Raw genomic sequence first — 19384 nt, forward strand, 5'->3', positions numbered from 1 at the left:
AAAAATATTTCCTAATATTGCAGAATCTAACTGAGTGGCCTCTCTTCATGCAATAAAAACATGTAACAATCGGTTGTTTCGATTTTTCAATCAGTTGTTTTTCTGGCAGTTTTCAAAAAAAACTCTGAAAACTTATTCTTCTTGCTCTGTGGATTAAAACCTAAACCCCCTTTTCCAAAAACACAATTTTGAGATGCCAAGATAGTCTCAAAGTTGGAATTAACCTTTGAAAGCCTATCCACAGTTTTCACAAGGTAGTGAACCTTCTTTTCAAGAGATTCACAATTTTCACAAACAAGTGAGTCAAAGTTGTAAGAAGAGTTCTCGTAAAGAATTTCTAGATTTTCAAAACGAGTTTTTGAATTCTCCAACTCTTCTTCTAGTGCTTTGACTCTGTTTTCAAGCTAGTAATTCAACCCTTTTAACCGGTTGTTCAAGAGCCAATCAGTTAGCTTCCTCATTTGTTTCTTTAAAAGCTTGAAGAAGTTGACTATAATTTTTAGCATTTAAAGAAGTACAAGAACTTACACTACTTGCATCATCTTCTTCCTTGGCCATCAAACACAAATTAGCTTTTTCATCTTTACTTGATGAGGAGCTAGATGAAGAGACATCATTTTCATCCCAAGCAATGTAGGCTCTTTTTGATTTTGCCTTCTTTTCCTTCTTGATTGACTTCTTCTCTTTATTTGGGCATTCATCCTTTATGTGCCCCTGTTCTCCACAACCATAACAAGTATAATTGTTAGCACTAAAATCACCAGTTTTCTTGTTGCCATACCTTTCTTTGTTAGAGTCTTTGTAGCGGTTCTTCTTCAAGAATTTGTTGAACTTTTTGGACAGAAAACTAAGAGTTTCTCCTTCACTCTCATCACTTGAAACTTGGTTGTTCTTGTGCTTGGCAGTTTTCAAGGCAATGTTTCTCACATGCTTATCGTCACTCTCTTGAACATCGAGTCTATTCATCTCTAACTCATGCTCCCTAAGCTTTCTAAACAAGGAGGCTGTAGTGAAAGATGTCAAGTCCTTTGATTCTGAGATAGCCATGAGTTTAGGTTGTCAAGATCTATCAAGACATTTGAGAATCTTGATATTCAACTCTTCTTTGTCAAAGACCTTTCCAAGACTCATGATGAAATTGACAATATGAGTGAACCGCTTTTGCACATCCGCAATCGATTCTCCTTTAAGCATTATGAACATCTCATACTCTTGGATTAGAGTATGTTTCCTTGCCCTCTTTACATCGGTTGTTCCTTCATGAGTTACTTCTAGAGTATCCCACATCTCCTTAGCAGATCTGCATTGAGAGACCTTGAAAAACTCATCAAAATTTAAGGCAGAGGTGATAATAATTTTTGCAATACAATCAAACTTTGCTCTTTTGTTTTCTACATTAGTCCATTGGGACCAAGGCTTTTCAATAAAAAACACCATCATATTCAAACTTAGAAAAAAAAGCCATTTTAATTGCATCCCATATTCCTCTATCAAGAGATTCAACAAAGATCTTTATACGTACCTTCCAAAATTGGTAATTCAAACCACAGAACAAAGGTGGTATGTTTATTGATGCACCCTCCCCAAAGGGTAAGTTTTCAACCATAAGAAAAAGATTTTTAGGATCAAACTTGAATATTTTTCAAGAACCAAGCTCTTAATGCCAATTGTTAGAATATATAACCTTAAACAAGAGGGGGTGAATTGTCTATGAAAGATATTTTACAAACTTTGAAGGTATAATGAACTTCAATACAAAATCACAGATATAGGAATCCAGAAAGCCATCAATCAAAAACTGTTTAGGTTGATTATCAGAAAATCAATCGGTTGTTTTTGCGATTCAACTGGTTGTTTTTATCAGTAGAGTTAAAACCAACTTAAAAACATATTTTAAATGAGTTTAGGGTTAGCGAAAAAGCACACAAGCAATTTATACTGGTTCACTCTTATCCCAATAGCTACATCCAGTTCCCAGAAACCACTGGGTATCTACTATGCAATCAAAATCCAGATTACAAGCAAACCACCAAAGAAGTGACCTTGAACACCTTAAGTCACGCACTTGCTTTAGCACACAAACACCACAGAAATCAGAACACCCTCTGATCCTGCACTTACACACCAATATTCAGAAATACATGAGATACATAAAGAATTACACCTGATGAAGATCAAATCAAAAGATTACAACAATTCTATTCCACTTCTTTGAGAAAATCCAAAAGCTTGAATGCAAATCTTGAAAACTCAAATCTATTTTCACACTTTCACAAATGTCTAAACACTATTATCTCTCTTGAGGAGCATATAACAACCTTTTTTAAATACTCCAACAGATGTTAAAAACATTTAAAGTAGCAGCCTATTCAGTTAGAAAACATTTAAAGTTGATTTGCAAACATAACAAAAATTCTGTTATGGATTTTCAACAAACAATCGGTTGAATTCACAAAACAACCGATTGAATTGGTTTGACAGCAAAGTCAACCAAGTCAAACAACTTCAAACTCTTTTCAAAAACCTCTAAGTGTCAAACAACCAATTGAAACTATAAAACAACTGGTTGTTTTTTCACTTCGTTATATAACAATGTTTTTTCCAAAAGGTTTTGATTCCAAAATCTTTTAGATTCAAACAAAGAGTGGATTACACATTAATCTACCCATATCCCACCCACACAAGAAGCAACTCCAGATTTCCATCAAACATCATGGATTTGGAGACATCAAAGTTTCAAGATCATCCTTGATCAACAGTAAATGTGTGAGGGGATGCCTTTAGGGTTTGACTAAGTCAAAACTGCACCCTAGGCTTGTTGTTCTAGAAATTAGGTCAAATTTCTTTCATAAAAGTCTAGAAACAAGCCAAAATGATAACTACACCCCCATATTATGCTATAGGCACCTATTCCAACTTATTATACTATTTGGACCCCTCAAGAGAGCCCACATTATTTACAACATATTTGTATCTTATAAGAAGACCAAAAGGAAGAATAGTTGTTGTGTTGGTTTATGCCCAGTTCTTTTGGGGAGGTCCATGTGATCCTTGGTGGGGTCTTGAATTGTTCGCTAAGATGATTGTTCACCATGTGCTTTGTCTTTTGCTTCCTTGGTCATCTTCGTAGCTACTTGGTTTGTATCACCTCTCCAAACAACAAGTATTCTATACCTATCCAGGTAACAAGTATTCAACACCTATCCAGGTAACAAGTATTCAACACCTTTCTAAGTAAAAAGTCTTAATCTCCCCATAAGACTAAGACCTCTCAACAAGTGAGAAACACTCTCACACTAAGAGCCACAATGGAAGCACACATGGTTATTTTCACACAGTAAATTTACATTGCAAGGCTCACTCCCCAAACAATAAGTGCTTTAAACAATATATTTTCTCAAAAAGTCTATACACATTTAGAATATAAATTCTCTTTATAAGCTTTGTTTCACTAAATGTTGTGTAGTCTTCTTCACCTTCAAGGTATTTATATAGTTTTCAGATTATGATCGTTGAAACTTTGATTCTTCTATTTGTTCATATGACCGTTAATGTTATTGATTCTTTTGTGTCTTGGACTTTAAATAGATTTGATTTGTTTATTCTTTAAACACACATGTGAATGTTGATAATTCAATAATATAATCTTGAGTATATGATATCATATCCTTCATCATTATGTATTGTTTATCATCTTCTTCATGTTATACGCTGAATATGACAACTTTTGTTTTGTTTTGATTTGATTATACGTGTCTTTGAGCTATGAAACAATTTGAATTTTTTCCTTTTAGATCTTTGATGTGAGTGTTAACCCTTTAATGCATGTGATTGAATCTTTAATCATATCTCTATCACACTGTATCTTCAGAGTGCAGTGGGCACTTGATAAAGAAACTTTAACTTTTTTTTATATTTGTGCATATTTGCACTTGAGATTTCTTTCTCTTGTGATTGCGAGAACGTTGATAGATATATATGATAATGCTTGAATTGAGTTATTCACTTCTTCATCATGTACTCATTCTTTAAATAATTTCCTTAATCATCTCATTAAGAACGTTGTACTGAATCTTCATTGTATCAGATGCTGATTTAGGAAAGTCCTGATAGAATCTTTGAATGCTTCTTTAACTTATAAAAATCTTTGGATTTAATTAGTTTCACGTGCTTTCTCTAGGCAATGAATGATTTACGCTTTAGTGTTTGATTGCACTAATCTCACTCATTAGCTTCATGATTTCTCATAGTTAGATGCTGAGTATGGAAACTCTGGATTTCTTCATAAACATTATCCATATTTTCCGGATTAAACATGAATTAAAATATTTGAGCACAATTTAGATTTAATATGGTTTTATATTCTTTGTGAATATATTTTGAAAAACATGTTAACAATCTTATGTTTTGTTTTTCGAAAACCTTCCTGTACAGACTTTGAATTAGCCAATAAATGTATAGTTGTATATGAAATTAATTTAAAAACACTTAGGAATATATATTTCATTATGAAACATTCAAGCACAATATATTCATTAACACAGTTGTGTCTTGTAGCTTTATGTAAATTTATTTTATTCTCGGTTTCTGCTCTTCATTGTTATTAAAATTATATTCAGTGAATTCATAATATCAAAACGAGTGTAAAAAACATATAACAATCATTTAATAAATATATAAAAATGGATATTCCAAGTTTGGAAACTTCTTTGTTAATTCGCGAATCATCATTTGTCATGTGTATGACTTGATCATCGTCTAACGCCTTGTTGATGCTCTCATCGTCTATCAAGTGTTTCGCTTAATAACATGGTCCATTGAGTTCTTTTGTAGATATCGTCTCTAGTCTTTCTAAGACCTATGATATAACTTTTTTGTAGCATGATCATCGTCTGTTATTTTCATTTGATGTTATGCTTATTCCTGTTTAATGTTTGCATGCATCTTATGGTCTAATGTTTCATTTCATTGTTTTGTGTTTCTAGCTTAGTGTTGTATTAGCTTTTGTCATTATCTATTACTTTTTGTAACATTATCTTCCTTCTTTCTTGAACAATATCTGGTGTGCATGTGAATAGTCTAGCACATGCATTCATTGTATCATCTTGGTATGTATATTTTTTTTAAGATCAATCTTCACCACATATATTGTCTTATATGTTTTTCAAGATTCTTTGTTCATAACATCTGATATGATTTCTATTTTTTTTTTGCTCAACAATGAATAAAATAAATTTTAGGGATACTTCAGGGGTATCCCAACCCGTATACAAAAAGCCTAGAGGGCTACAAGCTCATGTGTTTAACAACAAACCAAACTAACAACCCTATAACAATTTCCAGGGTAAATAAAACCTGTTAAAACCAAAAAACAGTCTAAGGGAACCAAGCATAAATAGAAAACAACACTAAAAACCAGCAAAAAACCAGAAAAACTGGATGCATGAGCCTATTAAGATTACCAAACTGCTTGGCTTTCGGAAGCACTATGCAACAGTTGGTACTTATAAGGTTTACCAGGTTTTAGCACTTGGGAAGGGATGCTTCTGTGGGTACTGCTTGCTCTGATCACAAACTGTATGGAAGAAGCCCCTGCTCCACACTAATTCAGCAGCCAAAAACAAGAGATTGACCGTTTACCACTACAACCCCTCTTTCTAGCTCCAAAATCTTGTACCATCTCCACTTTTCATTACTGTTAAGACCATACTCCAACAACCTTATGCTTATTTTCCTAACACCTTGCTAACCCCTCCTCACAATCTGCTTCCAACTGCATTACACACTACTGCAACTTTACATCTAAAATTTAATTGTCAGCGATAAACTGCTGCCCCCTTATCTTCTACAACTTCAGCTAACATCAAGCCTACTTCCCAGATGTTCACAACTCTATTTCTGTAGCAACTCCCATGACAAAAACCATATCATAACAGCCAGACCATTTCCAATTACTCCTTAAGCGGAACTACATTTACTGCCCAGGAACTAGCACACTCAAACCACTACTAGAAGGCACTGGTTAGGGTTCAAAAGCCAGTCAGAGAAAGCATAGGAGTAACCAACTACCTTGTGTTTTAACCACAACCATGACTGTAGTTGAGCATTCTGAAAAATCTCATCATCATTAGAGACCCCTTCCTTAAAAACTACCAAGTTCCTTTGATCCCAGATACAACTAACAATTGTCGCCCACAAGCCAAGCCACACCCGGTTTTGTTTATTAGAGAGGTGAATTAGGTAGAAGTTCATTAGGTGATTCTTAATACCCTTGTTTTGGGCCCCCAAAACACCAATCCAACGATAGCACCTTGACCAGACACGTTGTGCGACTACACAATCAAGGAAGAGATGTTGAGAAGTTTCTTCAGATAGATTACATAATGGACACATAAATGAATTCACAATCACCCCCCTTATTATGAGATTAGCTCTAGTTGGAACTTTGTCCAAAAGGATTCTCCAAGCGGTGGTAAGTATTTTAGGTTTGGCTTTTGCTTGCCATAAACTACTAAACACACCTCCCCTTGTATCTACGTGGTTGGTCATAATAGAATAGGCTGATTTAACCGTAAACATACCTTTCGGGTCCCCTCACCAAAATAAGATGGTCCTAGGCTTCCTAGCACATAGTCGCCATACTGAGTATAGATAGCAGCTCTGACTCCAGATTAGACTCCCATTCAAACTTATCCCTTCTCTAGTGAAAAACCCACCGCCATCTATCCTCTTCCCATCTTCCTACCTCCCCCACCATCTTACCTTTATCACAAGACAGAGAGTAGAGTCTAGGGTACAATGTTTTTAGAGTAGTGGTTTGTAACCACACGTCCTCCCAGAACCGCATTGTGGTCTCATTGCCTACTTTCCACTCAAAAGCCTTTTGGAACCATCCTTCTTTATTCCCATCGCCACATATCTTTGCTAGATCCCTCCACCACAATGATTGGTACTTCAACTTAACCATATAACTTTTGAAGGATAGTTTTCTGGTGATAATGATCTTATTGAGAGATACAAATTTGAGACTAACACCAAAGTGATAAACAACCCTAAAGTTGTTTGCTTTGATTGGATGAAAAGCCAAAAGCTGGACAATGTCAGAAGGCTCCTCAAAGATCAATCCCTTAGAAATTTCTTGGAGAGAAAGGGAATATCTATCCAGATTTGGTAACAGTTTTCTACACAAATCTCAAGTTTGAGGGAAACAACCTTGTTTCTCATGTAAAAGGTGTAGATATAGAGATTACACATGATGTGTGGACTGTTGTAGCTGGTCTAAAGTACTCAGGCCTCATAAATAACAAGGGGAACCTTGGAGTAGTGGAGGACTTCAACAAAGTTCAATACTACAAGAGCGGCTTGAAGAACCAAAATGCACAAGTTAGGACTTGTTCAGTTGGTGGCTTAAGGCTTGATGAAAGGTTGCTAGCCCTCATTGTGACTTGGATTCTAACTCCAAGGGGGAGCAATCATTTAGTGCTTACTGAGGAGGATTTGGTGTACATCTTCTGCATTATGAAGAAGATCATAATTAATTGGATACACATCATCAAAGAGCACATGCAAAAGGCAATGAGGTTAAGTGACTATCATTATCCATATGTTGTTTTGATTTCTAAATTTCTGCTCTATTTTGAAGTGAACCTAGAGGATGAAACATCTGAGTTGGTCAAGTCAACTCAAGAGTTGAACAATGGATCTCTCAGCAAAATGGGTTTCACCAAAGTAGGTGGCAAATGGATTAGCAAAGATGGTGACTTTGGAGCTTCATCTAGTGCTGCTGCTGATCATGAACAAGATGAACCTGCTGCAGATATGGATTTTCAACATGAAGATCTACCTAAAGCACATCAAGATGTTGGACCTAGTGCTGGTGCTGGAAATCAAGAAGAAAGAATGCAAACCATGTCTCCTTTTGAGAGATTCATCGTTAATAGGCTTGATAGCTTTGCGGAGAATCAAAGGAATCTCCATGATCTATGTGTCAGCAATTTCCAGAGGATTGATAACAGGTTTGACAACATGGATGCACGTTTCATGACCCTAGATGAACAGATTGAGGCAGTACAGAACCAAATCTTTGATCTTCAATATGCTGATGATGATGAATGAAGAGAAAACAACCGGTTGATGTATCGAAACAATCGATTGTTTTTTATGGTTGTATCAGTCTTTTCTATTTTTCTGCTTTTGCTGTTTTAAATCTGATGTATTGAGAAAAATTATCTTTTTCATCTCTTCTTTTTGTCTATTTGTGAAGGCAAATAGGGGGAGATGTATGCTGTGTTTGGTTTTAGTTTTTATTTTTCTGCAAAACAGTTTGTATGAGTGAAACCTTATAGGTTTTTGCTCCTATATTTGTTTATTGTTTGCTCTGATTTTATGTTCTGAATTTCTATATTTGTTTCTGTGCTAACCAAATATCAGAAGTTCTATGCTTTGCTTAAAATTGTGCTTTGCAGGAATTGCTTCAGATTCAATCAGGTACAACACAAGCATCAGGGATTTGTCTTCATCAAATAGGGGGAGATTGTTGAACCAAGTGGTTTCAAGCTTTGAAGAATCCAAACCCTTTGAAGGATGTTGAAGGCTTGGTTGTGCTTGTTGTTGCTGAGCTGTCTTAGATAGGATCTGGGGTAGATTGTTTATGTAATCCACTCTTGATTGAATACAAAGCATAGGCACTCTCAATCTTTTTAAAAGAAAAGTGTTTTTCAAGCTAAGTGAAAAACAACCTGTTGTTTTGTCAAAACAACCGATTGTTTTATACTTAGGTGTTTTTAGAAAAGGTTGAAAACTGTTTTTATGGTTGACTTGCTGTCAAAACCAAAACAACCGATTGATTCGAGGAAACAACCGATTGTTTTTTTTGGTACCATAACAGAAAACTGTTTTGTGCTTTGACTGAGCATTAAATGATTTTCCAACTATTTAGGCTCCAGTTTTTAATGCTTTGACCAATCTTTAAATGCAATGAAAAGTTTCTTAAGATTTGATAACAAACAACATCTTTGAATATATTCAGAAAAACAAATTTGAGTTTTACACTTCCACAAGTTTTGAGATTTTCAAAGAGCTGAGATTGCTTAGAGATTGAGTTTGATCAAAGAGTGTGAGATAGGATTTTCTCTTGTATTGATTTCAGATTTGTTTCTGTAACAAGTGTAATCCTTGTATCTGTTGAAAGAACCTTTGTGTGTTTGCTGAGAAGTGTTGTGTGTTCTTGAGGGGATCAAGATCAACATTCTTATTGTTGGTGTGTTGGCCAAGAGAAGTGTGTTTCTTGAGGGGATCAAGGTCACTTTCTTGGTTGTGTTGTAAGTGATCTAGGTTTGATTGCTTAGTGGAATTCCTCAGTGGTTTCTGAGAAGAATGGATGTAGCTCTGGGTTTAGAGTGAACCAGTATAAACATCTGTGTGCATTCTCTCTATACTTAATCTCTTTAAATTCAGTTTTGATATTTGCAAACTGGTATAAACAACCGATTGTTTTTGCGAAACAACCGATTGTTTTTCTGGTACTGTTGTTTTTGCTTTGTGTTTTGGCAAACTGAATTCTTTATCATTTGTTTCTCGAGATAATTTCATTCTTGACTTAAAAGTTTGCGAAAACCCTTTTTAAACAATTCACCCCCCCTCTAGTTTAAAGTCATCCATTCTAATATTTTCCTTATTACCCGCTCCCATAACTATTTCTTCCTCGGGTTTCCTCCCACTTGTACCCCCAAATATTGGAAGGAAAGGCTCATGATATTACAATTTAATGTCTTCGCATAGGTACTCATGGCATAACTATCCACTTTAATTCCTGCCAACTTTGATTTATGAAAGTTGACTTTCAAACCCGAGGTAAGTTCAAAACACCGGAGTATGGCCTTGATTGCAAATATATTATCCAAAGAGTCCTCACACATGAAAAACGTGTCATCTACAAACTGTAGCAGACAACACACAACACTATTCGTTCCCACCTTTACACCCCTAAGTACCTCCGTCCTTAGAGCTTGTCTCACCATCCCTGCAAGACCTTCAGCAACCACTAAAAACATAAAAGGGGCTAAGGGATCGCCCTGTCTCAACCCCCTAGAGGGTTTGAATTCCTCAGTGGGGCTTCCGTTAACCAGTACAGATACATATGACGAGACCAGACACCCTTTAACCCATAATATCCATTTGTCATGAAAACCCAACCTCCGCAGCATATCAAGCAAAAAACTCCACCTTACTGAATCATACGCCTTTTCAAAATCCACCTTGAAACATACCCCACTCTTCGTCTTTCTCCTAATCTCCTCTAGAATTTCGTTTTCCATAACAACACCATCCATAAGCCCTCTATCGCTTAGGAATGCTGACTGGCACTCGTCAATGACCATAGCTAGGACTTTCTTCATACGACATGGCAAAACTTTGGTGATGATCTTGTAATAACTCCTACCAGAGATATGGGTCTGAAATGATCAAGCGAAAAAGGATCCCTTACCTTGGGAACAAGGGCAATGAATGACGCATTGCAACCTTTCGGAAAGGACCCAATATCATGAAAGAAGTGCACAGCTGCCATGACATCCGATTTGATCACATCCTAACAACTCTTAATGAAATTGAAGTTGAAACCATCCGGGCCTGGGCTCTTTGACCCTTCACATTGCCACACAGCATCCTTCACTTCTTCCTCAGAGAAGCTAACAATCATATTTCTACTCACCTCCGATGGTAGGGATTTAAATTCCACTGAACCCAAATTTACACTGATGTCCTGCGTAGCCATGAACCTCTTTTCAAACAGTAGCTTTGCTTCCCTACGGACTACTTGCGGTTCCTCACACCATTGAGAGTCAACCTCTACGCCTTTGAATTCATTCTTAAGGCGTCTCCATCTAATTGTTCTATGGAAAAAGTTAGAATTCATATCCCCGTGCTTGATCCAATTCGCTCTTGCTTTTTGCCTGTAAATTGAATCTAGCTTTTTTTCCACCAACCCTAGTTGGCTAAGAAATTCCAGCCTTCGCATCCTCCCATTGTCATCTAAACCTTCACAGTCATCCTTATCATCTAGCGCCTCCATTTCAGACAGAATACGTTTTTTGTTGGACTCCACACAACCAAAGACATTTCTATTCCACTCTTTAATATCAGCCTTCAGGAGTTTCAGCTTATCTTTGAAACTGGACATGCTATTACCTTGCACCTGATACGATTCCCATTTGTCCTTTACCATAACCTTAAAACCGGGTTCCTTAAGCCACACATCAAACGATCTGAACAGTTTAGGGCCCCAATCCTTGGCGTACGATTTCAATACTAGAGCACAATGATCTGATACCATTCTCGGCTGTACATACTGCTTAGCCACGAGCCATAACTGTAACCACTTTTCAGACACTAGGAACCTGTCTACTCTGCTCTTTGTTGTGCCATTAGCTTTGAACCATGTATACTTCTTACCAACACTAGGGATGTCCAACAAACCATTATTTTCAATAAACCTGTTGAAATCGTCAATCTCCTTCTTTTGGCTTGAACAACCTTTGATCCCTTTCCTTTCATCATCCCTTCTTACAGCATTGAAGTCACCACATAAAACCTAAGGTAAATTACAATATGATTGCTTTAGAGTCGTCAAAGCATCCCACAAAACGATCTTGTCCTTTAGGTTGCACGCTGCATAAACATTCACCACCACACACTGACAATTTACTTTAAGGTGGTACCCCATGATTGCTATAAAACTGGGTCCTACTACATGATTTGCATAAGAAAAAACTTCTTTATGCCACATTTTTACTATGCTCCCTGCCCCATTGATCCCTTCATTAAGAACCCAACCGATATTGCTATCTCCCCATAGCGAGTAACATCTAACATCTGTAAATGAGGAAGTCTTCGTTTCCTGTAGACAAAGAAATTATGCATTCTCCTTAGCCACAATATGACTTAGGTATCGTGCTTTCACCCCTCCTCCCAACCCTCTAATGTTGAGGTTTACAATTATCATGATAACTTCTTTAACACACCCACCCTAGACCCCTTTTTGACATCATTGTCCCTTACCTCCATATGGTCTAGTTCTCCAACCACGTTCCCCACTACCCCTGAACACTGCAATCCTAGATTTTTGCCCAAATCCCATATTCTGGAAGATTCAGTGGCATTATCTTCTAGCTTAAGCCGATTGTTACACAGATTAATGTCATTGTTTGATTCTGCGAAAGAGTAGTGACTTAACTTGGAAGAAGAATTTAACCCTTGATGGAGTGATCCCATACCCCTGTTTGATCTCCACTTCGGATGAGTGGTTGGCGTTCCATGATCTCGCAGCCGTTGAATTTTCGGTGATGTTTTACTGGTCATTGCAATCTGAAATGGTTCCTCGTGCACAACATTTGGCTCTAATGTATTCGCTTCCTTACGCCACTTAGAGGTGCCGCTGGATTGTGGATCTTCGCAACCCAACGAAGAGCCCTCTTCCTCACTACATTGGTGAATTGCGTGGCACGGGTACACACCGGAGTCAGATTCCTACGATTTCAAACCTCCAAGGTGCTCACCATAACCAGTCTCCCTCATTTGTTCGTTGAGTAACGGAGAAGAGGACTTGGCTACAGAGCGTTCCGTTGCACACCTCTGTTCCGTAGTTTCCCCATTACAACCTATGACTGGGCCACCCTCACTAACTTCTTTACTACACACACCTCCAATCACTACATGAGTGAGCTAGATTATATATCACAACATATGTTATAGTTTTTTGTTATCATCAAAACTCTTAGACTTTCAGTTTGATGGGTAATAATAATTTTGTTTGTTATCTTTTCAATATTTGTCAAAAAAATTGTAATAACGAACATTAGGTTAACATTGACATTAAGCTTATGTAGTTCTATCCTTACCATAGTGTTTTTTTTTGTTGTAAATGTGTAATCCATATATAATATTTTGAAGGCTAGACCAAATGTAAAATCATCTAATTTTATGTGTGTATCAATCAAGGTTTCTAACTGTTCACGGATGTATGTTGATTAAGTATGTTAATCATGTTCATATTTAACTCAAGTGTAATAAATGAACCAAACCAAAGATTATGAGTGTGACTATTATTAATAAAATGGACGGGGACCATTATACAAGTTAAAATTCAAAGAGATTGAGTTAAGATAATTCATTATCTTTTGAAGAATTCATTAGTAAAATAATTACAATTTTACACATTGTAGCTTTTTATCGACACAAAGTAGTTAGACTTTTAAGACATGCAGTACATTAGAAAATCTTAAACAATTTTTTTTTGTTAATTTTTATAACACTTTAAGGGAGATGTCATATTAAACCGGGTTTTACTCTTCATTAGTACATTTTAGATTAATTTATAGTAAACTTTACTTAATTTACTGTGGATTTATAACTTCTTAGATTTGTGAAATGACTTTGAATAAACTTAGGTTTTAATGAGCTTAAGTTATAATTCACTTTGATTATTATGTTTAAGTTTATTAAATTAACATATATTGATTATAAATGATGTTGGAGCATTTTGTAATAGGGCCCTTGAGCCTTTTATAAACATGATGCTTCTTAATATGGCTTATAACAACTTAAAAAGCTTAATCCAGAAGAAGGGTACAAGAGAGGAGGGCAAGTCCTTAGAAGACATGAAAACTTAAGAATCAAAGTTCTTACTCCAACCAACTGCCTCAGATAATAAAACTTGTGGACAAAAAGGGGCCACATAATTCAAGACATACACACCCCTTCAAGATGATTTACATGCAGAGTGAACATTCACCATGTTCTTAGGCAACACTGAAGGAACTTGCTGTGCTCTCCACAAATCTTCTTGCTCCCTTAAACCACCTCTTATCTCCAGCTTGAGCCTTGCAGATGTATAGTTTGCCATCTTTCACAGTTGCTGTAATCAGCTGGTGCTTGCCACCTTCATCTCCATCAGCTGTCCTTGTCAAAACAGATAAACTGTAGTACTTTTTCCCATCAATTTCAGGTGTTGCACTTTCCAAGATGTTTGCAGTTGCTACAGCATTGGAATCAAAACCACCCTGAGAAATTAAAATTCAGAAGCAGTTAACAAATTGAACAATATTTGGTGCATTATTGATGATCAAACTCTACAAGTGTAAAGATTTTTACACTGTTAACCAATTGAAAATCACATCAGTGTAAACTTTGCACTGTTTAATGTACATGACAATCTATTCTAATTAAATTATAAATTGTAATCATTCATCTTGTTTTATGTACCAAAATTTGAATAAAGTTAGCAGGGATTATAGAAGTAAATGTCAAATATATAATTCTTTTGTTTTCATACATTTTTTTCCCAATGAATATTTTCACTTTTATTTCCTAGACTAGTATCTTATAGACATTTTGTTTGCATTTACAGAAATTGTAAAAAGGAAAACAGACAATGGTAAGGTTAAAAATGTATGTCATAAGGCTAGTCATAAAATATGAATGAATCACCTCAGAGTCAGTTTGGCCAAAGAAGGCTTGTTTCCCTAGCAAATAATCCACCTGCAAAAAGGAAAACTCAAGTCTTGAATTTCAGCCAGCAACTGTTGTCATTATCTTTAAACTTCATAATTCACTTAGATTTTCATGCATACATACACTGGTTATAATATGGAGTATGAACCTTAATTGTGAAGTAGAAAACAAGCCAAAAGTTATAAGTTTACCTTAGATAGAAAATCCTCAGGTGAACCATAGTCAGTGATAGACTTCTTATCAGTTGCAGTGACCATGACAGAAACATTGCTTGTTGTGTCAAAATTATCTTCATATCTAAGAACCTGGCCTGGGTACTCAACCTCTTTGCTTGGGTTCCACTTTGAGGGAATTGAGATTTTGAATCCATTCCCATTGTATGGAAGGAAGTCTGTGTTTGTCTTTGGCTTACCAAACACATTGGCTGCAATAAAATCAATAGTGATTTCTAATTTTCAGAATACCCAAAATATTTTAGATAAAAACTATTCCTGGGTCTTTTGAGATAGTTGGTTCATTCACATAATATCAGAAATTCTATGTAATCAAGTTATAAGAAAAATATTCTAACCCTCACCAACCTCTTTCTTTATACTTTCTGCAATTTGTTTAAGTGGGCTTATGGTTCAAAGCCAAATGGCAATAAGAAAGCCACTCTTAGACCTATGCAAATTTCCCAGTTTGGTCCTCATCACTTTATTTCTTTCATCTTTGAACTCTAACAAGCTATAATTGGCAATGCACAAAATCCAAAAGTAATCTGCACACTTTCTTTACAATAAAACAACTTTTTCAATTAGACGCAAAGGTATTCAAACCCGGTTTCTTAATTAGTTACACTTTGGACCAAACTTTTGTTAAAAAACAAAGTCTGAATCTACACAGATCTGTTAGGCCTAAAAGGTTTTGATTGGCCAAAAATTTGACCTTTTTAACTAAATAAATTTTCTTAAGAGTTCAAGTATAACCTATTGTCTGATCTATTTCTATTCCAATTCTTCATTGACTATTTAGTTCAATAAATGTCTGCAGCACCCTGTAAAATTTTGACACCCTCAGTATATCAAGATCCACCAGTGAAGTGAGTTGGACTATATGAATCACACAACACCATTCAGGTCCCTTAAAGAAACTCTCTCTACAACAAATGAGTAAATTTGATCTCAAAGCTAAACTCATTGTGTCAAATTGCATTCCACAACAACAATTACAACTGTATCAGCTACACTTGACAGAAATTTTCTGCATGATTGAGGTTGAAGGTTTATGAGCCATGCATGGTAATCACTCCAAAGATATGAGGTATGGTAAGTATGTTTAGAGAGAATTTTGTAAAAACTTTACATATCTAAATTTGTAAAAACTGTTGGGAAAAACGGGTAATTTTCCCACTAAAACAAAACTCTAACAGAGCTACCCGACAAATAATATTGAATAAATAAAGCGGAATAGAAAAAGAGATAAAGAGGAAAGAACACACCCGAAAATTGTTAACGGAGTTCGGCCTGTTTAGCCTAATCTCCGAGCACAGCAAAAACAGCTCACTTTTATTACTATGAGAGAAGATATTACAAATTGGGATATATAACAGTGAAGGAGAAGAGTTTAATTTATAACCCTCAAACCTCCTTCCCAAACAATGAACCCACCGATGTGGGACTTGGGATTAAGCCAAAATCAACAAATCTCCACCTTGGCTTAATTTCAAGTCCCACCTAAAACAAATCTTCTCACAACATAACAAAAAACAAACTTTACAGTGCTTCAAATTTGCGCCTCCGGGCGCCAACTTCAAATGTGCAAAATATTAACCAAGTCTAAACAATATTCAAACTTGGCCCTTGTAACCACCTTGCCTTGTAGCAAACATCTTCTTTATTAGAAAATTCTTCTTTCTTTGCAAATACCCATTTGCACCCAATTGCCTTCTTACCTTTTGGTAATTGTGCCAACTTCCACGTCTTGTTCTTCTTCAAAGACTGCATCTCCTCTTCCATCGCACCCGCCCAATTACCACTTTCTGAACTCAGAATGGCTTTTGGGTAAGTGGATGGAATGTCATCAACAACTGGAAGTGCATAGGCAACCATATCCATGAAACGAGCAGGCTTCTGAATATCTCGTCTTTGTCTTCTAACTGCAATTGGCGCTGATTGTTGTTGAGATTCTTGGGTAGGAACCTCTTCCTCATCTGACTCTTCTTCTGCCATAGGAGAGTCACTTGTGGTATTTCGTGTTGGGATCACCACTGTCGGCTCAAACTCCACCTGCTTCCGAACACACTCCACCTGTTGTGGAGTACTATCAGCTCCTTCTGGATTTACCTTCTTTAACATGGCAGATTCATCAAAGGTAACATCCCTGCTGATAATCGTCTTCTTTGCCTCTAGACACCACAAACGGTATCCCTTCACTCCAGGACTAAAGCCCATGAAAAGAGCCTTCTTTGCCCGTGGATCCAACTTTGATTCAATCACATGATAATATGCAATAGAACCAAAAACATGCAAAGAATCATAATCAGTTGCAGGTTTTCCAGACCATACCTCTAACGGGGTTTTGCCATCTATAGCAGATGATGGCAAACGATTGACGAGATGTTGAGCGTATGTCACAGCCTCAGCCCAAAACTCTCTGCCTAACTCAGCATTAGACAACATACAACGAACTTTCTCCACAAGTGTCTTGTTCATACGCTCCGAAACCCCATTCTGCTGTGGTGTTTTTCTAACAGTGAAGTGCCGAACTATGCCACAATCTTGGCATACCTTCAGGAACGGATCACTCTTGTATTCTCCTCCATTATCTGTTCGGAGAACCTTAATCTTCCTTCCTGTCTGGTTTTCAACTTGAGCTTTCCACTTAAGGAAAATTCCAAGCACATCATTTTTGTTCTTCATAGTAAACACCCAAACTCTCCTGGAAAAATCATCAACAAAAGTGACAAAATAATGCCTACCTCCGATTGACGGAGTCTTGGCAGGTCCCCACACATCTGAATGCACATAATCCAGAATACCCTTGGTATTGTGAATTGCAGTGCCAAACTTCACTCTTCGTTGTTTTCCCAGAACACAATGCTCACAAAATTCAAGTTTGCAAGCCTTCGTACCTTTCAACAATCCTTGCTTGGTAAGAATTTGCAAGGATTTCTCTCCAGCATGTCCCAACCTCATATGCCACAACTTCGTTGCCTCAGCATCCTTCTTAGTGCTAGAAGTTGTTGCCGCTACTGTCCCCACCACTGTACTACCTTGGTAGTAATACAAATTGTTCTTCCTCACGCCTTTCAACATCACCAGTGCTCCTGAAGTTGCTTTAAGAATTCCATCTCGCATCGTCACAACTAGGCCTTTAGATTCTAAAGCCCCCAATGAGATGAGATTCTTCTTCAACTTTGGCACGTACCGTACATCCCGCAAAATTCTGGTGGATCCATCGTGATTCCGCAACTTGATTGAACCTATCCCGACTGTCTTACATGGATTATCATTACCCATGTAAACAACCCCGCCATCGAGTTCTTGAAAATCAAAGAACCATTCCCGAATGGGACACATATGATAGGTACAACCTGAATCCAATATCCACTCATCTGGATGCAATGATGCTGAAAGCGAGACAATCAACACATCACTTTTGCTTTCTGCAACATTTGCATCTTGCAGAGCCTTCCCTTCTTGATCCGAATTTGCCATTACAGACTCACAATATAATATTCAATATTACAAATAATTTCAAACAACCCAAGGCGAACCTTCGGCTCTTGATACCACTTGTTGGGAAAAACGGGTAATTTTCCCACTAAAACAAAACTCTAACAGAGCTACCCGACAAATAATATTGAATAAATAAAGCGGAATAATAAAAGAGATAAAGAGGAAAGAACACACCCGAAAATTGTTAACGGAGTTCGGCCTGTTTAGCCTAATCTCCGAGCACAGCAAAAACAGCTCACTTTTATTACTATGAGAGAAGATATTACAAATTGGGATATATAACAGTGAAGGAGAAGAGTTTAATTTATAACCCTCAAACCTCCTTCCCAAACAATGAACCCACCGATGTGGGACTTGGGATTAAGCCAAAATCAACAAAAACTTCTTATATATATATATATATATATATATATATATATATATCTTGACTATAATTTGAACACTGAGAAACTCATTTCATTTTCGTTTCTCTCCTGTATCAATAATATCCTTGAAACATTCTAATAACTTAGCAATCAAAGAGGTACAAAAGGGTAAAATTATACCAGCTTCCCCATAGGCTGCATCAGCAGGAGACACCTTGGAGCCAACAGCAGCAGCACCAATGAGCACAGTGAGGGCCAACCGGCGAGAGACAAGGGTGGTGGCATCAGGCTCTTGGACAACCTGCTTCTGTGCCTTGCAGACAATGTGGTTAGGTTTGGTGGTCAGCACTTGGCGCTGTGGTGAAGCTCTGGCAGGGTTGGTGAGGGCATGGTGGTGCAAGAAACATTGGGTGGAGGCCATTGTGCTCAAAGCTCAAAATCTTCACAGTTTCTTTGGCATGTGAATCACAGTATGTGTGGAGTTGGAAGTGGTTTTGATGTGGGAGGATGACGTGGCAGTGAAAATGTGGCTGGTTGTGGATATTGCATATTGAGGTGAATGGTTGGAGGTAGCATTAGATTGGATTTGCGATGTGGGATAAGGGAGTGGGGGTTCTGATTGGTTACACGTGGCACCATGCTAGGTATTGTATTCTCTTCCCTCTAGAGGAAACTCTTTTTACATCATGAAAGAAAATCCTATAAAGCTCTTAGAACTTCTGTTGCATGCTTCTGACAGACTCTTGTTATGCTCAAGTGTAAACAGTAAATTCAATGTTTGGGTGAAATGGG

General features: G+C 37.0%; 1 protein-coding gene across 1 annotated transcript; it reads right to left on the minus strand.

Moving 5' to 3' along the window:
- Positions 1-13535: 13535 nt before the first annotated feature.
- LOC137831083 (oxygen-evolving enhancer protein 2, chloroplastic) lies at positions 13536-19163 on the minus strand. Its single transcript, XM_068638609.1, has 4 exons — positions 18773-19163; positions 14700-14932; positions 14485-14535; positions 13536-14057 (listed from the first exon to the last, which is right to left on the minus strand). The coding sequence occupies exons 1-4, from the start codon at positions 19011-19013 to the stop codon at positions 13797-13799; spliced, it is 786 nt and encodes a 261-aa protein (XP_068494710.1). The 5' UTR covers positions 19014-19163; the 3' UTR covers positions 13536-13796.
- Between the last annotated feature and the right edge of the window lie 221 nt (positions 19164-19384).

Source organism: Phaseolus vulgaris, chromosome 6, assembly GCF_000499845.2.
Source record: "Phaseolus vulgaris cultivar G19833 chromosome 6, P. vulgaris v2.0, whole genome shotgun sequence".
Classification (NCBI taxonomy): Eukaryota; Viridiplantae; Streptophyta; class Magnoliopsida; order Fabales; family Fabaceae; genus Phaseolus; species Phaseolus vulgaris.

Excerpts from the sequence above, each read along its gene's own strand:
- LOC137831083 (XM_068638609.1), bottom strand. The coding sequence starts at position 19,013 with ATGGCCTCCACCCAATGTTTCTTGCACCACCATGCCCTCACCAACCCT. Across the intron at positions 14,933-18,772 it reads TGCAGCCTATGGGGAAGCTG|CCAATGTGTTTGGTAAGCCA; the intron begins GTATAATTTTAC and ends ATTTTATTGCAG. Across the intron at positions 14,058-14,484 it reads TTGGCCAAACTGACTCTGAG|GGTGGTTTTGATTCCAATGC; the intron begins GTGATTCATTCA and ends TTAATTTCTCAG.